The 15,040-nt window shown below is 48.7% G+C and overlaps 1 protein-coding gene across 4 annotated transcripts in view; it reads left to right on the top strand.

The window, feature by feature from the left end:
- JOSD2 (Josephin domain containing 2) overlaps positions 1–15,040 on the top strand; it is a 219,702-nt gene that overhangs the window by 137,757 nt on the left and 66,905 nt on the right. For all 4 annotated transcript variants that reach the window (XM_078669711.1, XM_078669713.1, XM_078669712.1 and 1 more), the window contains one exon: positions 14,471–14,596. In XM_078669711.1, coding sequence (XP_078525837.1) covers positions 14,471–14,596 — 126 coding nt within the window. The remainder of the gene's footprint in view (positions 1–14,470; positions 14,597–15,040) is intronic.

Raw genomic sequence — 15,040 nt, 5'->3', positions numbered from 1 at the left:
AAAATAAATATTTTTATTTTAACAATGCTCATGAGACCATACGATACAATGCCATGTACAAATAGCACATTACGGAACAATACAGACATCATTCGGAAGTTACACATCAGGGAATCACAAGTGTCTTTCGTCAATATAATTTGACTATTCCTCCACCCGGGCACCCGCCTCTCTGTATTTGCGCCATGGCACCAATATTTTCTCCAATTTTTTCGTACACCCCCTGTCTAAGTCCAGCTGCCAATCTTCCCATAAAGGGGGCACCCGCACCCCCATGCCCTAGCAATATTCCGTTTCGCTACCCCCGCCGCCAGGGCCAGCCAAATCCCAATATACCTCGACCAGTCACGATCCCCTTTGATTAGCAGGAAGAGCCACTTCGGATCCAACGGGACTGGCACTCCCGCAACCCTGGACATAGTGTCCGTAACTTTCACCCAGAATGTACTGATCACCGGGCACTCCCAAATGATATGAAAGAAGGAGTCCTCTTGTAGATAGCACCGCACACAGAGCGCCGACAGACACCTTCCCCATGTATAAAGGTGGGTGCGAGGATAGTATGTGCAATGAAGGATTTTGAACTGTACGAGCCGAAACCTGGATCGGATAGCGATTTCCCTGGGCCCCTGGAGCGCATCCTGCCAATCCTCATCAAGGCTCCCAAGGTTCTGAACCCAAGCCACTCTGAGACAAACCAAGGGATCTGGTATATTGTTTATTAATTTTCGATAGCTGGTGGATGTGGGTTTCTCCTCAATTGGGTCGAGTAACAAACGTCCTCCATCGGGGAATACTCCGGGACAACTGTGCCACTAGGTATGTGGGAGCGAAGCGCATGCTGGAGGCGCACATATTGATATCTCTGTGAGGTATGTAAACTGTACTCCTTCTGGAGGTACTTGAAAGGGCGGATGGTGTCTCCCTTCCAGACGTCCCCCAGATAGTCAATACCGATTTGCTGCCAACCCTTAAACCCTGATAGTGTCGCCACTTCCGTCAACAGGTTCCCCTACAAAAGTGGAGTTTTCACAGTAAGTTTGCCAACCCAGCCCAGGAGCCGATTTGCCTCCTTCCAGCTGTGGACAACTACCCTCATATGATCTGGCAAAACCTTCTGGGTTTTTTGGGCATACAGAAGAGTTTCACAAGTGCCCCGTGGCATAACCATTCTGTCCACCCTGTAGGCTGGTTCATTCCTGTCAGTGTACACCCAATCATTAACTACCTGTTATTGTGCCGCCCAGTAGTATAATTTGACATCCGGGACTGCCAGCCCTCCGTCGTACACACCCCTGTGCAACTTGTGTAGCGCTATCCTAGGGAACCCTCCATCCCATAACAAGGTTCATACTGCCTGAGAGATCCTTTTAAATACACTCTCGGGAATCTGATAGGGGGTGTTCTGCAGCACATACAGTAGCCTCTGCAGTGTGAGCATCTTGAACGTGGCCGCCCTTCCCATCAGAGAGAGCGGGAGAGTGCGCCAGTGGGCCACGTCTGCCTGCAGGCGAGTCAGATGGGGCTCTAAATTCCTTTAAAAGAAATCCTGTCTGTTACGAGTTATGTATAACCCTAAATACTTTAATCCTTCCAGGACCACCGGTGCGGAGCACCTAGACGGAACTCCTGGGGGAGAACCCGATAAGGGAAAGATCACGGACTTTAACCAGTTGATGGTATAGCCGGAGTAGCTACCAAACAACTCAAAAAGGTGATCCACTTGGGCATTCGAGTGATATGGCCTTGCCAGATACAGGATCATGTCGTCGGCATATAGAGATATTCGCTCTTCCCATTCATCCGTTGGCGCTAGAACCCAAATCAAAGGATCCCTCCTGATCCATTGAGCCAAAGGCTCTAGCGCCAGGGCAAAGAGGAGAGGGGACAGAGGGCATCCCTGCCTTGTCCCCCTCGGTAAGGAAAAGGCCCTAGATACAGCCCCGCTAACCCTCACCTGGGCTGATGGCCGCTCATATAGGAGCCGTACCCCGCTGCGGAATGTCGGCCCAAAACCCAACCTCCGTAGTACTATGAACAAGTAAGGCCATTCTATCCGGTCAAAGGCCATTGACGCGTCCAGCGCCTTCAATGCCGTCTAGGTGTCTCCCACATCCTCAGTCATGTACAACACCCCGTAGAGACGCCGAAGGTTATGACTAGTACTTCTATGAGGCATAAAGCCAGATTGATCCACTTGGACCAATTCCATTACCACTGATAGCACCCGATCCGCCAGGACCTTGGCGAGAGCCTTCGCCTCCACATTGGGCAAAGAGATCGGTCGGTAATAGGCACATTTGTCCGCCGGCTTCCCAGCCTTGCGTATCACTATGATCATGGCCTCTCTCTGGGCAGGGGGCAAGTGCCCACGCTCTCGCGCCTCCTTGAGCATCTCCAGCATGGGGGCTGTCACAACCGATGCTTGCCTTTTATAGATTTCGACTGGAAGCCCATTCGGACCAGCGGCCTAGCCCGACTGCAAGGAGTTGAGCGCTTTTCCTAGCTCCTCTACCGTGACCCCCGCCTCTAGTCTCCTCAGTCAACGCAGAGAGTGCAAAGTCCCACTAGAAGTCCTCACAATATTCTTCTGTTCTAGTGCATACAGGTGAGTACACCCTCTCAAAGCGGGCCGCGAAGGCCTCTGCTATCTGTGCTGGATGAGCATAATTTTCCCGCTCCATCCCATATCGCCGCTACCCACGATCGATCTTTGTCTCAGCGCTCCATCCACACCAATAATTTCAGCGCCTTATCGCCTATGTTGTATAGCCGGTGTTGCATGGCCAATGCATAGGCTCTGGCCTCGTTCTAGGTCAATGCCCTGAGATCCCTCTGTTTCAGCTTAAGCCTGTGGCACGTGTCCACGTAACGGGTTGCAGCTGCGTCCCCCTTTAACTGATGAACCTCACTCTCCAGTAGCCGAATCTGGAGGGTTTCCTCTTTCTTTTTCGCCCCAATAAGTGACTGAGCCAATCCCCTTAGCACCGTCTTGTATGCTTCCCATAAGATAATCTGGGAGTCCACGGATCCCTAATTTTCTCCAAAGTACAGCTCAGACCCCTCTCTGAGCCGATCACTAATTTCAGGGTCTCGAAGGCGCCAAGGGTCTATTCTTGGAAAGACCACTCTGTTTACGACGGGGCCCCTGAGGGAGGTACAAACAGGGGAATCATCCGAGATCCCCCTAGCTAGGTGAGAGGTAATGCTAAAGTCCCCCATCTGGTCCAAACGCGTAAAGAAATGGTCAATCCTGGAGAAGGACCCATGCCGAGCTGAGTGAAATGTGTAGTGCCTAAGTGTGGGGTTCTGTGCCCGCCACAGGTACCCCAACCCCATTGCAGTGACAAAGTCCGATAGGCCCCTCTCACTCCTCATACCTGTGGGGGCATTGGACCGGTCTAGATCTGGGCACATAACCGCATTAGTGTCGCCACCCAGAAGTAGCGTTCCCTCAGGGAGTTTGGTCAGAAATGTGCTCAGTTAGGGTAAGCACCCAGAATGGAGATCAGGGGGGAAATATAGCACGAGCGGAACACCAATGTGCGTCCCTTCCATCTCCCCGCCACTGTGGCGAAACAACCCGCCTCATCCACCCAAGTGTCCAAAGTAACAAAAGGTAGGGTATTACTAATATACCCACCCCACGAGCCCCAGATGTAAACCCAGAGTGCACAACCATTGTATAGCCGAATAGATCGAGGGCCTTACATCTATTCCCCTTCAGATGCGATTCTTGAATAACGACTATATCCGGGCCGTATCTCCTTACATGCTGCAGCACCAATGTTCGCTTAATTTTATTGCCCAGCCCATTAACGTTCCAGGTCCAAATTTTTACCATAGGTGAGTGGCCCATCTTATCGATAACCCAAGAACTCCCTCGGAAAAATTACTGTCTCTGATGTGTCCTCCCACACAGTCCCCATTGCGTACTGGATAAAATGGCCATGAGCAAATTCCCCATTCCCCCAATCTCCCTCTGTTGGACCTGCGATGGGCAAGCCCAGCACAAAGGGGTAGCTTGGCTCAAGTGACAAGGCAAGTAAAGGCTGTAGTGTTAAGCCGGCTCTGACCCAATAATAACTCCTTGTACATCCACACCAAAAAAAGAAGGACACCACACCACTGCTGTAGAAAAATACGATTCCTTTATATAAAAGTTCTTTGTTGTAAATAGGGTTGACTGGGAAAGCACATTTCTCCAGTATTAGGGGTGTCTTTCATAGATTCACATGCTTGAATATTCCCCGTCGTCGAAGTGGGAGTCCCACGGTACATAAATAGCAGTAATATATGCATATATACATGAGAAATATCATAAATAAAATATACATACATATAATGCAATAGAAATGTAAACTTGAAAAAAGTACCTTAGAACAGAATAGGCCCATTGAAAAGCCCAAGGGAGAATTCACTTTAGTAACATATTAGAGTCATTATGTGTTGGTCCACATTCCAGCCAATCAGGCTGTAGCCTCCTCTAGAACCTTCTCCTCAGAAGCCCAAGTCCTCAGATTTTCTACCGCACGTCGTGTGAAGGGAGTCTCCCTGAGCTCTGCTCAGTTTTCACCAGTTCTAGCTGTTTTTCTCTTCAGAAATGTCTTCTACTAAGAAAACCTTGTTCAAGGCTTGTCCATCCTGTGGTAAATTACGCCTTTTTCATGAGGACCCACACAGTAAGTGTATTTACTGTCTTTACCCGGATCATAATGCCTCTACCTGCAAGTTCTGTCGCACTTTTCCCCCTAAAACATTGAGGGATAGAGAGGCCCGTCTCCTTCTGTGGCTACAGAAGTTGAAAACTTCAGAAAATGTGGTTTCTGATGCTGAGAGTCTGTCATCTGGATTTTCAAGATCCTCTCAGAAGTGAGGGTCTGAGACTGAAGTACCCTCTCCTTTTCTTAAGAAGAGTAGAATGTTGGGGTCTTTCAAGGATGTCTCCCCACAGGACTTGCTTCAGGGCGCGCCTACGGGACCTGGCTCTCTGGCGTCTAAACCCAAAACTATGCCCTCCTCTTCAAAAACGGGCACTGGCTCGTCGACGGGCTCGTCGACGCGTCCGTCGACGTCTTCAGCAACTACTAACTCAGTCATGGCTGTTTCTACGTCGACGACCACTTGTTCCCTGTCAACCAGCTCCGCATCGACGACGACCATCTCGTCGACGAGCAGCCAAGAGGTGAGACCCATCTCGTCTATTATTAAGATCTCGTCGACGATCAAACCGTCGACGAAGAAGTCATCGTCGACGCGCCTTCCGTCGACGGGTCCTCCGTCGACGAAGAACAAGCCATCATCATCGTCGACGACTACTCCGACGACGGGATCTTCCTCGTCGACGATTGCTTCGTCGACGCCTGCCTCGTCGACGGTAACAACTTCGTCGACGATCGCTCCGTCGACGACTGGTCCGTCAACGGCTACTTTCTCGTCACCGAAAGCATCTTCGTCGACGGCGAAGACTGCAACCTCGTCGACGACGTCGTCGACGACCAAAAAATCATCGTCGACCAAGAGTAAGCTGCTAATTCATACGCCTGTTTCTGCGGCAACGGCGCAAGAACAGGGTGGTGCTAAGGCTGTGAAGAGTCGCACCAACCCCTACAGACTACTACCACCTTTAAAGTGGTTACGGCATCGTCTCTCAAGACTGTTCCACTCATTCAGTTAAGTCCGGTAAGGAGTGGATCTCAGCCTCCGGAGAAATTGTTTCAATCTGGAGAAGAGGAATCCGGAAATGACTCTGACATGGATCAAACTTATGAGCCAGCATCCAGTCCTTCTGAATTACACATTAAGTGTCAGGAATACACTGACGAGGATGAGGATGGAAATAATAACGTCGAAGATGGGAATGAACTTTTTCCAATTGATGTGGCAGATCCAACTACTTACGAACAGGTTACACAAATTCCTTTGTCTGTGGTGCAAAACCTGCAACATATGCTGGACGACTACAATCGTAGGTTTCCACCGTCGTTGCCTACTTCTCCAGCACCTCAAGCGCCCCGGTCTCAGTCTCCAACGCCTCGGCCTCAGTCTCCAGCACCTCGGCCTCAGTCTCCAGCACCTCGGCCTCAGTCTCCAGCACCTCGACCTCAGTCTCCAGCACCCCGACCTCCGTCTCCAGCGCCTCGACCTCAAGCGCCGGCGCCTGTTGCACCTACGTCTCCATCGGGTGTTTGTCCTGATACCGATAATGGGAACCAAACTCCTCATAACACTGGGGATAACGACACCGATGATGACATGCAATATTGGGACAATTATAGAGCACAGACGCCTTCTACTCCACCGGCATCGCCAAGAGCTTCACCGCCAGTAGATATCGCGAGTTTTCATAACCTTATGGTTCGTGCTGCGAAGAGGTTCCACTTAACAATCGAGGCGCAACAAACTGATTGTTTTTTATACGATTTTAAGGACTTACCTCAGAAGCAAACGCATACCATTCCTATAATAGACCACATATGGGAAGAAGGTCTAAGGTTAATGGAACGTCCTAATTCCATACCAGCTGTTCTGCCCAGATTGGCCAAAAAATATAAAGCGCCACCTACTTCTCTGGCCTGTTTGGTTTCTCAACCTAAAGCGGATTCTGTAATCACTCAGGCGGCACAAAAAAGATCTCGAAATCCGGCCATACCTCTGACATCTCCGCCGGATCAGGATGGCCGTAAATTAGACTCAATTGGTAAAAAATTTACCACAATGGCAGCGACAACTGTGGGGCATCCAACGCCTTGGCTATTCTAGGTCGCTACAACCGTCAAATCTGGTCTGAGATTGCTGGTCTGATCCCTCAGATGCCCGATTCCATCCGGGATGAAGCGCAGGCCATCATTCTCGAAGGAGAAAAAATTTCGGCAGAAATAATCGACTGTGCCGTCGATATATCCTCCACTGGTTTCCGGCAACTAGCGGGTGCTGCAGTCTTGCGCCGTCAAGGCTGGCTAAAATCAACCACCTTCCGTCCGGAGGTTCAATCCAGGGTTTTGGATTTACCCTACGATGGTGAATCTTTATTCGGTAAACATGTCGATGATGCTTTGGAACTAATAAAGAAGGACACGGACACAGCAAAGTCCTTGACAACACTACAATATCGGAAAAGGCCATTTCGTGGGGCACGCGGTAGAGGAGGAGGAACCTCTACTTTTCGTGGAACAAGCCAATATCGATCATACAACTACAATGATAACAGACAGAGGGGCTCCCATCAGTCCCAGGGTCGTTCCTCCACCTCCAGACCATACCAGCGTAAGTCCAATTACAGAGGTGGTGCGAACAACAACAAAAAACAGTGACAATCCCAAATTTTACCCTCTGGCGATTGTACATCTTGGAGGTCAGATCTCAAAGTTCTTCTACAATTGGTCCAACATTACCACCGACCGATGGGTCTTGGACGTTGTTTCAAAAGGACATACCCTGGAATTCACGAAATTCCCCCCCACTCATCCACCTTCGGGTCCACCTTCTCCCCATTTCAAGGAACTGTTGGCTCAGGTGAAGCTAATGATCAAGAAAGGAGCCATAGAAGTGGTACCGCAAGGTCAACGCGGCAGGGGATTTTATTCCCGTTTCTTTCTAGTAAAGAAAAAATCAGGAGAGTGGCGTCCCATCTTAGATTTGAGGGCTCTGAACAAGTTCATCGCATCAAAGACTTTTCAGATGCTAACCCTGCTTCAAATCTTGAATTTCCTCATTCCAGGAGAGTTCTTTTCAACAATAGACCTTCAAGATGCATATTTCCATGTACCTCTTCACCCCAGGCACAGGAAATATCTCCGTTTTACAGTCGGCCAATTTCATTATCAATTCAAAGTCCTACCATTCGGCCTTCGATCAGCACCGAGGGTATTTACCAAATTTCTCGCCCCGGTTGCTGCCTACCTGCGTCTACAGGGCATCCAGTTCTATCCGTATCTGGACGATTGCCTAATAAAGGCCAAGACTTTTCAGTTAACGGAGCAGCACACTCAAGTCTGCATATCCCTCTTCGAAACGTTGGGTTTGTCCATCAATTACCAAAAGTCACACTTTCAACCATCTCAACAGCGAGACTTTCTGGGAGCCTCGCTCGATTCTAGGCTGGGGCAAGTGTTCGTTTCTCAGGAAAGACAAGATCGAATGATAAAGAAAGTACAGTTCCTACAGTCAAGACAGTACGTTTCTGTCCGGATGTACAAATCATTCCTCGGCATGGCTTCTTCGTGCATTCAGCTAATTCCCAACTGCAGACTGCACATGAGAGTTCTACAGGAGGAACTAGACAAGCAGTGGAAGCAGATATCGGGGTCGTTCGAAGACAAGATCCACCTAACGCCCCGCATTCAAAGCGCTTTGGAGTGGTGGGCTCATCCTCCAAACATAGCGACAGGTCGTTCATTCAGAGACGAACCACCAACACTTACGCTGACAACAGACGCTTCCCTAGAAGGTTGGGGGGCACATCTCGACGGGATGTCCGTAAAGGGGAAATGGACGGCGTCTCGGCGCACTTGGCACATAAATCGCTTGGAGCTACTGGCGATTTTCTTGGCCTTGAAGTCCTTTCAGAGGTTAGTGCAGGGACAAACATTGCTGGTGAGGACGGACAACACCACCAGCATGCACTACATCAACAAACAGGGCGGCACAAGGTCTCTCGTGCTGTCACAACTGGCACAGGAAATATGGGATTGGGCTATCCAGCGGCAAATACATCTCACAGCTGTCCATGTGCCAGGTGTGGCCAATGTTCTGGCGGACTCGCTCAGCAGAGCCCTCTCGGACAACCACGAATGGGAAATCAATCGACCAACGTTGGATTTCGTCTTCCGACAGTGGGGCCGACCACAGTTGGATCTCTTTGCAACTGCTCTCAACAGGAAGTGTCAACGATTTGCGAGCCGGCATCCACACAAGGAGTCGAGCGGGAATGCCTTTTCAATAGACTGGTCGAACGACTTCATCTATGCATTTCCTCCACTTCCGCTCATTCCTCGCCTGTTGCACAGAATGAGGTTCCAACAGTGTCGAATAATCCTGATCGCACCCAAATGGCCGAGACGTCCTTGGTTTTCGGATCTTCTTCTGTTCTCTCTGACAAATCCGATACAATTGCATCCTCTGCCACATCTTCTCACGATGCAGCAAGGTCAGATATGCCATCCGGATCCAGCATATCTCCAACTTCATGCTTGGAACCTGAGTACAATGAATTTGCACACATGAATATCGACAAGGATTGTAGGATGGTGCTAGCAAGTGCTCGCGCCCCGTCTACCATCAAAACTTACCAGCTAAAGTGGAAACGTTTCTGTGCTTGGTGTTCCACTAAAACCCTGGATCCCATGTGTGCTCAGCCTGAGCAGATCTTGCCTTTCTTCCTGTCATTAGCAAGATCAGGACTATAACACTCCACTCTAAAGGTGTTTCTAGCTGCACTTTCTCGTTTTCGCCATGATGGCGTAACATCTTTGTACTACTCCAGAATAATTAGACAATTTTTCAAGGGCCTCTTTCGGATGTTCCCACCAATCCGTCGGCCTCCACTTACTTGGCGTCTGAATTTAGTTTTGTCTCAACTACTTCTGCCTCCATTCGAGCCCATCCATTCTTCCAGTCTAAAATTCCTCACTTGGAAAGTGGCTCTTTTGCTTGCTCTGACTTCATCCAGGCGCGTCAGCGACATCCAAGCATTTACTATACAACCACCGTTTCTACAGTTCTCCAACGAGGCTGTTACTTTGAGAACAAATCCCAGTTTTATTCCTAAGGTTCCCAGTGACTTCCATCTCAATGAACCAATTGTTCTTAAAACTTTCTTTCCTGCACCACAATCTGCAGCGGAACGCTCTTTGCATACTCTGGATGTGAAACGTTGCCTCAAGTTTTACATTCAACGCACAGCAACATGTAGAAAGACAAATCAACTATTTGTAGCATATGGCCCAGTGTGCAAAGGTCAATCTGTAACTAAACAGACTATCACCAGATGGATATCGTCTGCCATATCCTACTGTCATCAACGGGCCGGCAAGCCCCTTCCTGCTCCAGCTCGAGCTCATTCCACGAGAGCTGTGTCGACTTCTGCTGCCCTCTTTGCGGGGGTACCTCTGAGACACATCTGCAGAGCGGCTACTTGGTCTAGCAGCCATACTTTTACGAAGCACTACTGCCTGCAATCAACAGATGCCGCGGATGCGGCAGTAGGTCAAGCGGTGCTGCGGAATCTTTTCGGATAAAGGTGAGCCTCTGTTGCTACCCGCCTCCAGTCATAAAGGTTTTCTCATGTTTTTTGGTATTTATTGCTTGTTAAGTGATATGTTTTGCCAAGATTTTAATCGTATATTTCCTTTATGACTAATGTATGATTTACTGCTTTCTACTCTTATTCAAGCATGTGAATCTATGAAAGACACCCCTAGGAAGAGGTGTGGCGCCGCGGCCAGGGCGACTGACGCTGGAATCTGGGGATCACGGTTCGATCCCCGGCACCGGCGGCAGATTAGCCCAGCACCATGTGACTCTGGGCAATAGCTTGCTTAATCTTCCCGACGGCCCCCAGCGCCTAGAGACCCTTACGGGTGATTGTGCGCTTTACAAATGTGGATTATTATTATTATTATTAATACTGGAGAAGAACAAAAGTTACTTACCTGTAAACTGTGGTTCTCCAGTATTGGTGTCTTTCATAGATTCACATGCGACCCTCCCATCCTCCCCTCAGAGGCTCTCTTCTCCTCAGGCATTTATACTTACTTGTGCTACGAAAATCTGAGGACTTGGGCTTCTGAGGAGAAGGTTCTAGAGGAGGCTACAGCCTGATTGGCTGGAATGTGGACCAACACATAATGACTCTAATATGTTACTAAAGTGAATTCTCCCTTGGGCTTTTCAATGGGCCTATTCTGTTCTATGGTACTTTTTTCAAGTTTACATTTCTATTGCATTATATGTATGTATATTTTATTTATGATATTTCTCATGTATATATGCATATATTACTGCTATTTATGTACCGTGGGACTCCCACTTCGACGACGGGGAATATTCAAGCATGTGAATCTATGAAAGACACCAATACTGGAGAACCACAGTTTACAGGTAAGTAACTTTTGTTCATACATTTCTTTTGGTCATACAGTTCTGGTAATAAATAGTATTAATAAATAGAATAACTTCAGGAATGAGTATCAGAATAAATATCAGAATAAATATCAGAATAAATATCAGAATAAATATCAGAATAAATATTGGTTCATTTAAATAAACAACCACATGTTTCTTCTGGTATCGCTGCCACCAATTAAATACTTTAGAATCATTACATGTGCAATACGTTTCAAATGGGAAAGATAACTCTTACAGTTTATGCTGTTTTCAATGACCAGGTATACGGCTTCTCTGAGCACAAAATAAGGTTTGGGACTCTTTAATGATCATTCAGGGCGTATGCGCGTATATCTAAAAGGCAAGGAAACACAGTAAATACATCATTTGCACTCTGCGGTCACCAGGATAGGATCTCTGCTTTTGCCGGTGAAGTCTATGCGCGCCTACGGGCTTTAGCACCAATAGAGCACAGACGGCACCAGTTCAAAGTCTTTAGACTGACGAACGGGCTGCCGGAGAGGTCACACAACCTTCGCGCACAGTCAAATGAATGCCGGTTCACAGTTCCTTCACAACGCTGCATTCACTATGAAGAAACGGGCCCACCTCACATCGGCTGCAATCAACATACGATTCAGTCGGGCACAGCACTTCTCTCGTCAGCGACGGGGTCCTCAGGGGCTCCACGGACCTCCCTCCGACTTCCGCATACAGGGTGGTTCCCGCCCACAGCTACAGCTCCCGGGTCACTGGGGAGTGGCAGAGACGCTAGTCCCGCCCAACGTAGGCCGGCCTTTCCCCGCCCCGGCGCACCACCTCACCTTCAATCTGCGCAGGCAGCGCTCTACGCTGGTGTGGCTCGGAGACGTCCGAGCTCCCCTCTAGAGGCACCTGTCGCGAAGGGGGCACAGCTGACGATCGCGGTCGCGGCGAACTTGCTCTCGCCTCGATAAATCGATCACAGTTCACCACCGGGGGGCGGGGAGGCACACGAAACTGGCCACAGTCTTTGGGGGCAATGAGGTACTCGCTGGGCAGGCGCTGTAGGCGCTAGATCACTTCTCACGTAGCTGACTGGAACGCCAGTCAGACACAACGCCAGCAACCCTTTGCTGCTCTACTGCCTGCGCTACCAGCCACCTCAGGGGTCAACAGGGCAGGTGTCAATCTGGTGTCAAGTCTGGAATCTCTTAATCTCCTCTTCTCATCATCTCATCATCTAATCTAATCTAAAATGGCTGCCAGGGACTGGGCCTTATATAGCCAGTGCCCTGGGGTACTGGCACGAGCCAGAAGGTTCTAGAACCTTCTCTGGCTGTGACCATGACATGGCACTCTTGAGGGGTATTTAGGACACTCACAGCCACCGTACTGGGGTTCTAGAGCAGCCATTTTGTGTACCTGAGGAAAATAAAGGAATTCCTGTCAGAAATGCGCGCCAAACAAAGGGCGCCAAAACCTCAAAAGGCCAGGGCTCACGAAGGCTCCAATGGGAGTCACTCACATGAGGAAAAAGGGTGTCCACCATTTTAGGTCCATTTATACAGGTTGACAACCCCAGTTTGTAATGCCACAGGTTTGGGCCAGGCGCCTTGTAAATGGGTGCCACAAACCTTGTGAGCAACTGGGCATCAAGGCACATCTAACCCCATGAGACAACACATAAAAAGTCCTGGTAGACAAATAAAAAGCGACAAATTTTGGGAGGTACAGGGGAACAAAAGAAATCATAGTGGTGAGGGGACTCTCAGAAGCAGACGGGTCTAACACCCTCGGATCCCCTCCGGCCAACACCCCAACTCCCCCCTCCCTGCTGCCCTGCCAGGTGAGTCCCAAACCACCCACCGAGAAAACTTGCAGAGTGTCTGTCTCCCCGATAACACAACCAAAACCATTTGAGAGGGAACATGGACTTGCAGACCTAAGGAAGAGGTACACAACTAGTGTCGAATCATACACTCCCATACTATACATCACAAAGCAGCCCATATACAATAGTTCACCCCCCCCCCCCCCCGCCGGACCCAGAGTCCAATAAAGAACCAGGACTATTTTCGTCCCGTACATTGTCCCTTTCAAGAAGCGGACTAAGAGCCTTGGTCCCATTCTCCCATCCATCATGGAACCAAACCAACCGGCCACCTATCCCTCGAAACCCAAAGTCAGTTTATTCAGGGCCTACTACCTGGCACAACGGTGCCAGAGCCATCTCAGTGTCATGCCACAGCCTGCTGTTTTCCGCCACTAGTAGATCGCCCATCCTCCGGATCCGCTGCTCGGTCCCCTGGTTCATTGCTGAGTTTTGCCGTCTCCCCTGCTGACCAACAGTTTGCCAGCCTTCCAGCCAGTCGCTGGCATCCGCCGACGTATCGAAAAAGTAGGCCTTTTCTCCATCCACGACTTTGAGTCTTGCCGGGAAGAGCATCATGTATTTCACGCCCATGTCACGTTGAAGATCAGTTTTGATGGTAATGTCATAATAAGATATATTTTGATCGTGATGTTAATGTTTTGTTCAAGGCATGATAGATCTTTGTTGATTTGACATCTGATGGCATGATATTTGGATAGGTAATGGACATTGTTGTAAAGAAGATAGCTTCTAAATCTGACATAGCAAAACTCATTTTGGAGCAGTGGTCATTAACGACTAACATTTGCCTACATTCAAATGTATCCTGGTGTAATGAAAACATAGTGAAGGAACATGAATTTGAGAACCGTGGGGTATGTGTGTATGTGCAGATTATGGTCATGGTGAATATGTATTAACAGTTTTTGTCACCATGCCCTCTGCATTGAGGTCTTTCCTCCTCATTATGTGCCGTCTCTTTTGGATTGGATCCAGGTTTGTGGTAAATGTTATTAACAGCAGTTAATCCACTATTTGAAGACAAAAACACTTAGTCAGATCTTGTTTTCCGTTTTTATGACTCCATAAAGAGAAAAACAAGGTTCTTGTTTCAGAGCACTACAGACCTAGAACTTGATCAGACCTTACTGTCCCCATCACCGCAACAAAATCCTTCCCTCAGTCCCTTTGCTTTACTGAACAGTTGATTGTCAAAAGCAAAACAATGAAAACCATGCACGCTGGAGGGGAGTCCTTGCCAACTATTTAACTTCAATTATTTCCTCCCTGTATATTTCATCCCTCACGTCCATCAGAGCACGATGGTTGGGGGTGAAATGTCTACACCCTCACTTACATGTATTCCTTTCATAATAAAAATAAATTGTTTGTACTATCTATGTCACAGAAAGACCAAGCAGGCTGAGTGTGCAATAATAAATCATACATGGCCTCCCCACCTTCCTGGTTTCTTTTCTCTGATTGTTTCTCTCTTGCGCTTTCCTTCAGGTTGGCTCCAGACACTAGGTGGAATCCTCATCGCAGCGTATTTGGTACAGGAAACTATGATGTCAATGTCATTATGGCTGCGCTTCAGAGTCTGGACTATGCAGCTGTTTGGTGGGACAAAAGGAGGTGAGCATTTAATGAACTGTTTATGGTGCCATCTCAAGCCTTGCCCTCAGAGCCCTATGGCTTAAGAAAGAATAATGGTGGAGAGCAGTCATTGGGAAAGACCTAGAGCAGTGGTTCCCAAACTTTTGACTCCTGCGGACCCCCACTGAATCACTACTGGAAGCCGGGGACCCCCAAGCAATTTGTACAATTTAAATTTATTTTTAAAAACCTCTTGCTCTCTCTGCCTGGTCTTTCCTTCTGTACCCCTCGCTGCCCCGTGCCTCTGCCCGGTTTTCCCTTCTGTTCCCCTTGCTGCCCCTGGGCCTCTCTGCCCGTTCTGCCTTCTGTTCTTAGCTGCCCCTATATTTCTGTATCCTGCCTCTGTGCCACTCGTTTTTTGTGCCCGTCTGCCCTCTGTGCCACTCGTTTTTCCCTTGGTTTTTGTGCCCCTTTTGCCTTCTG

Source organism: Lissotriton helveticus, chromosome 12 (genome assembly GCF_964261635.1).
Source record: "Lissotriton helveticus chromosome 12, aLisHel1.1, whole genome shotgun sequence".
NCBI lineage: Eukaryota > Metazoa > Chordata > Amphibia > Caudata > Salamandridae > Lissotriton > Lissotriton helveticus.
The sequence above is the reverse complement of the archived record's forward strand: the minus strand, read 5'-3'. Positions and strand labels throughout refer to the sequence as shown.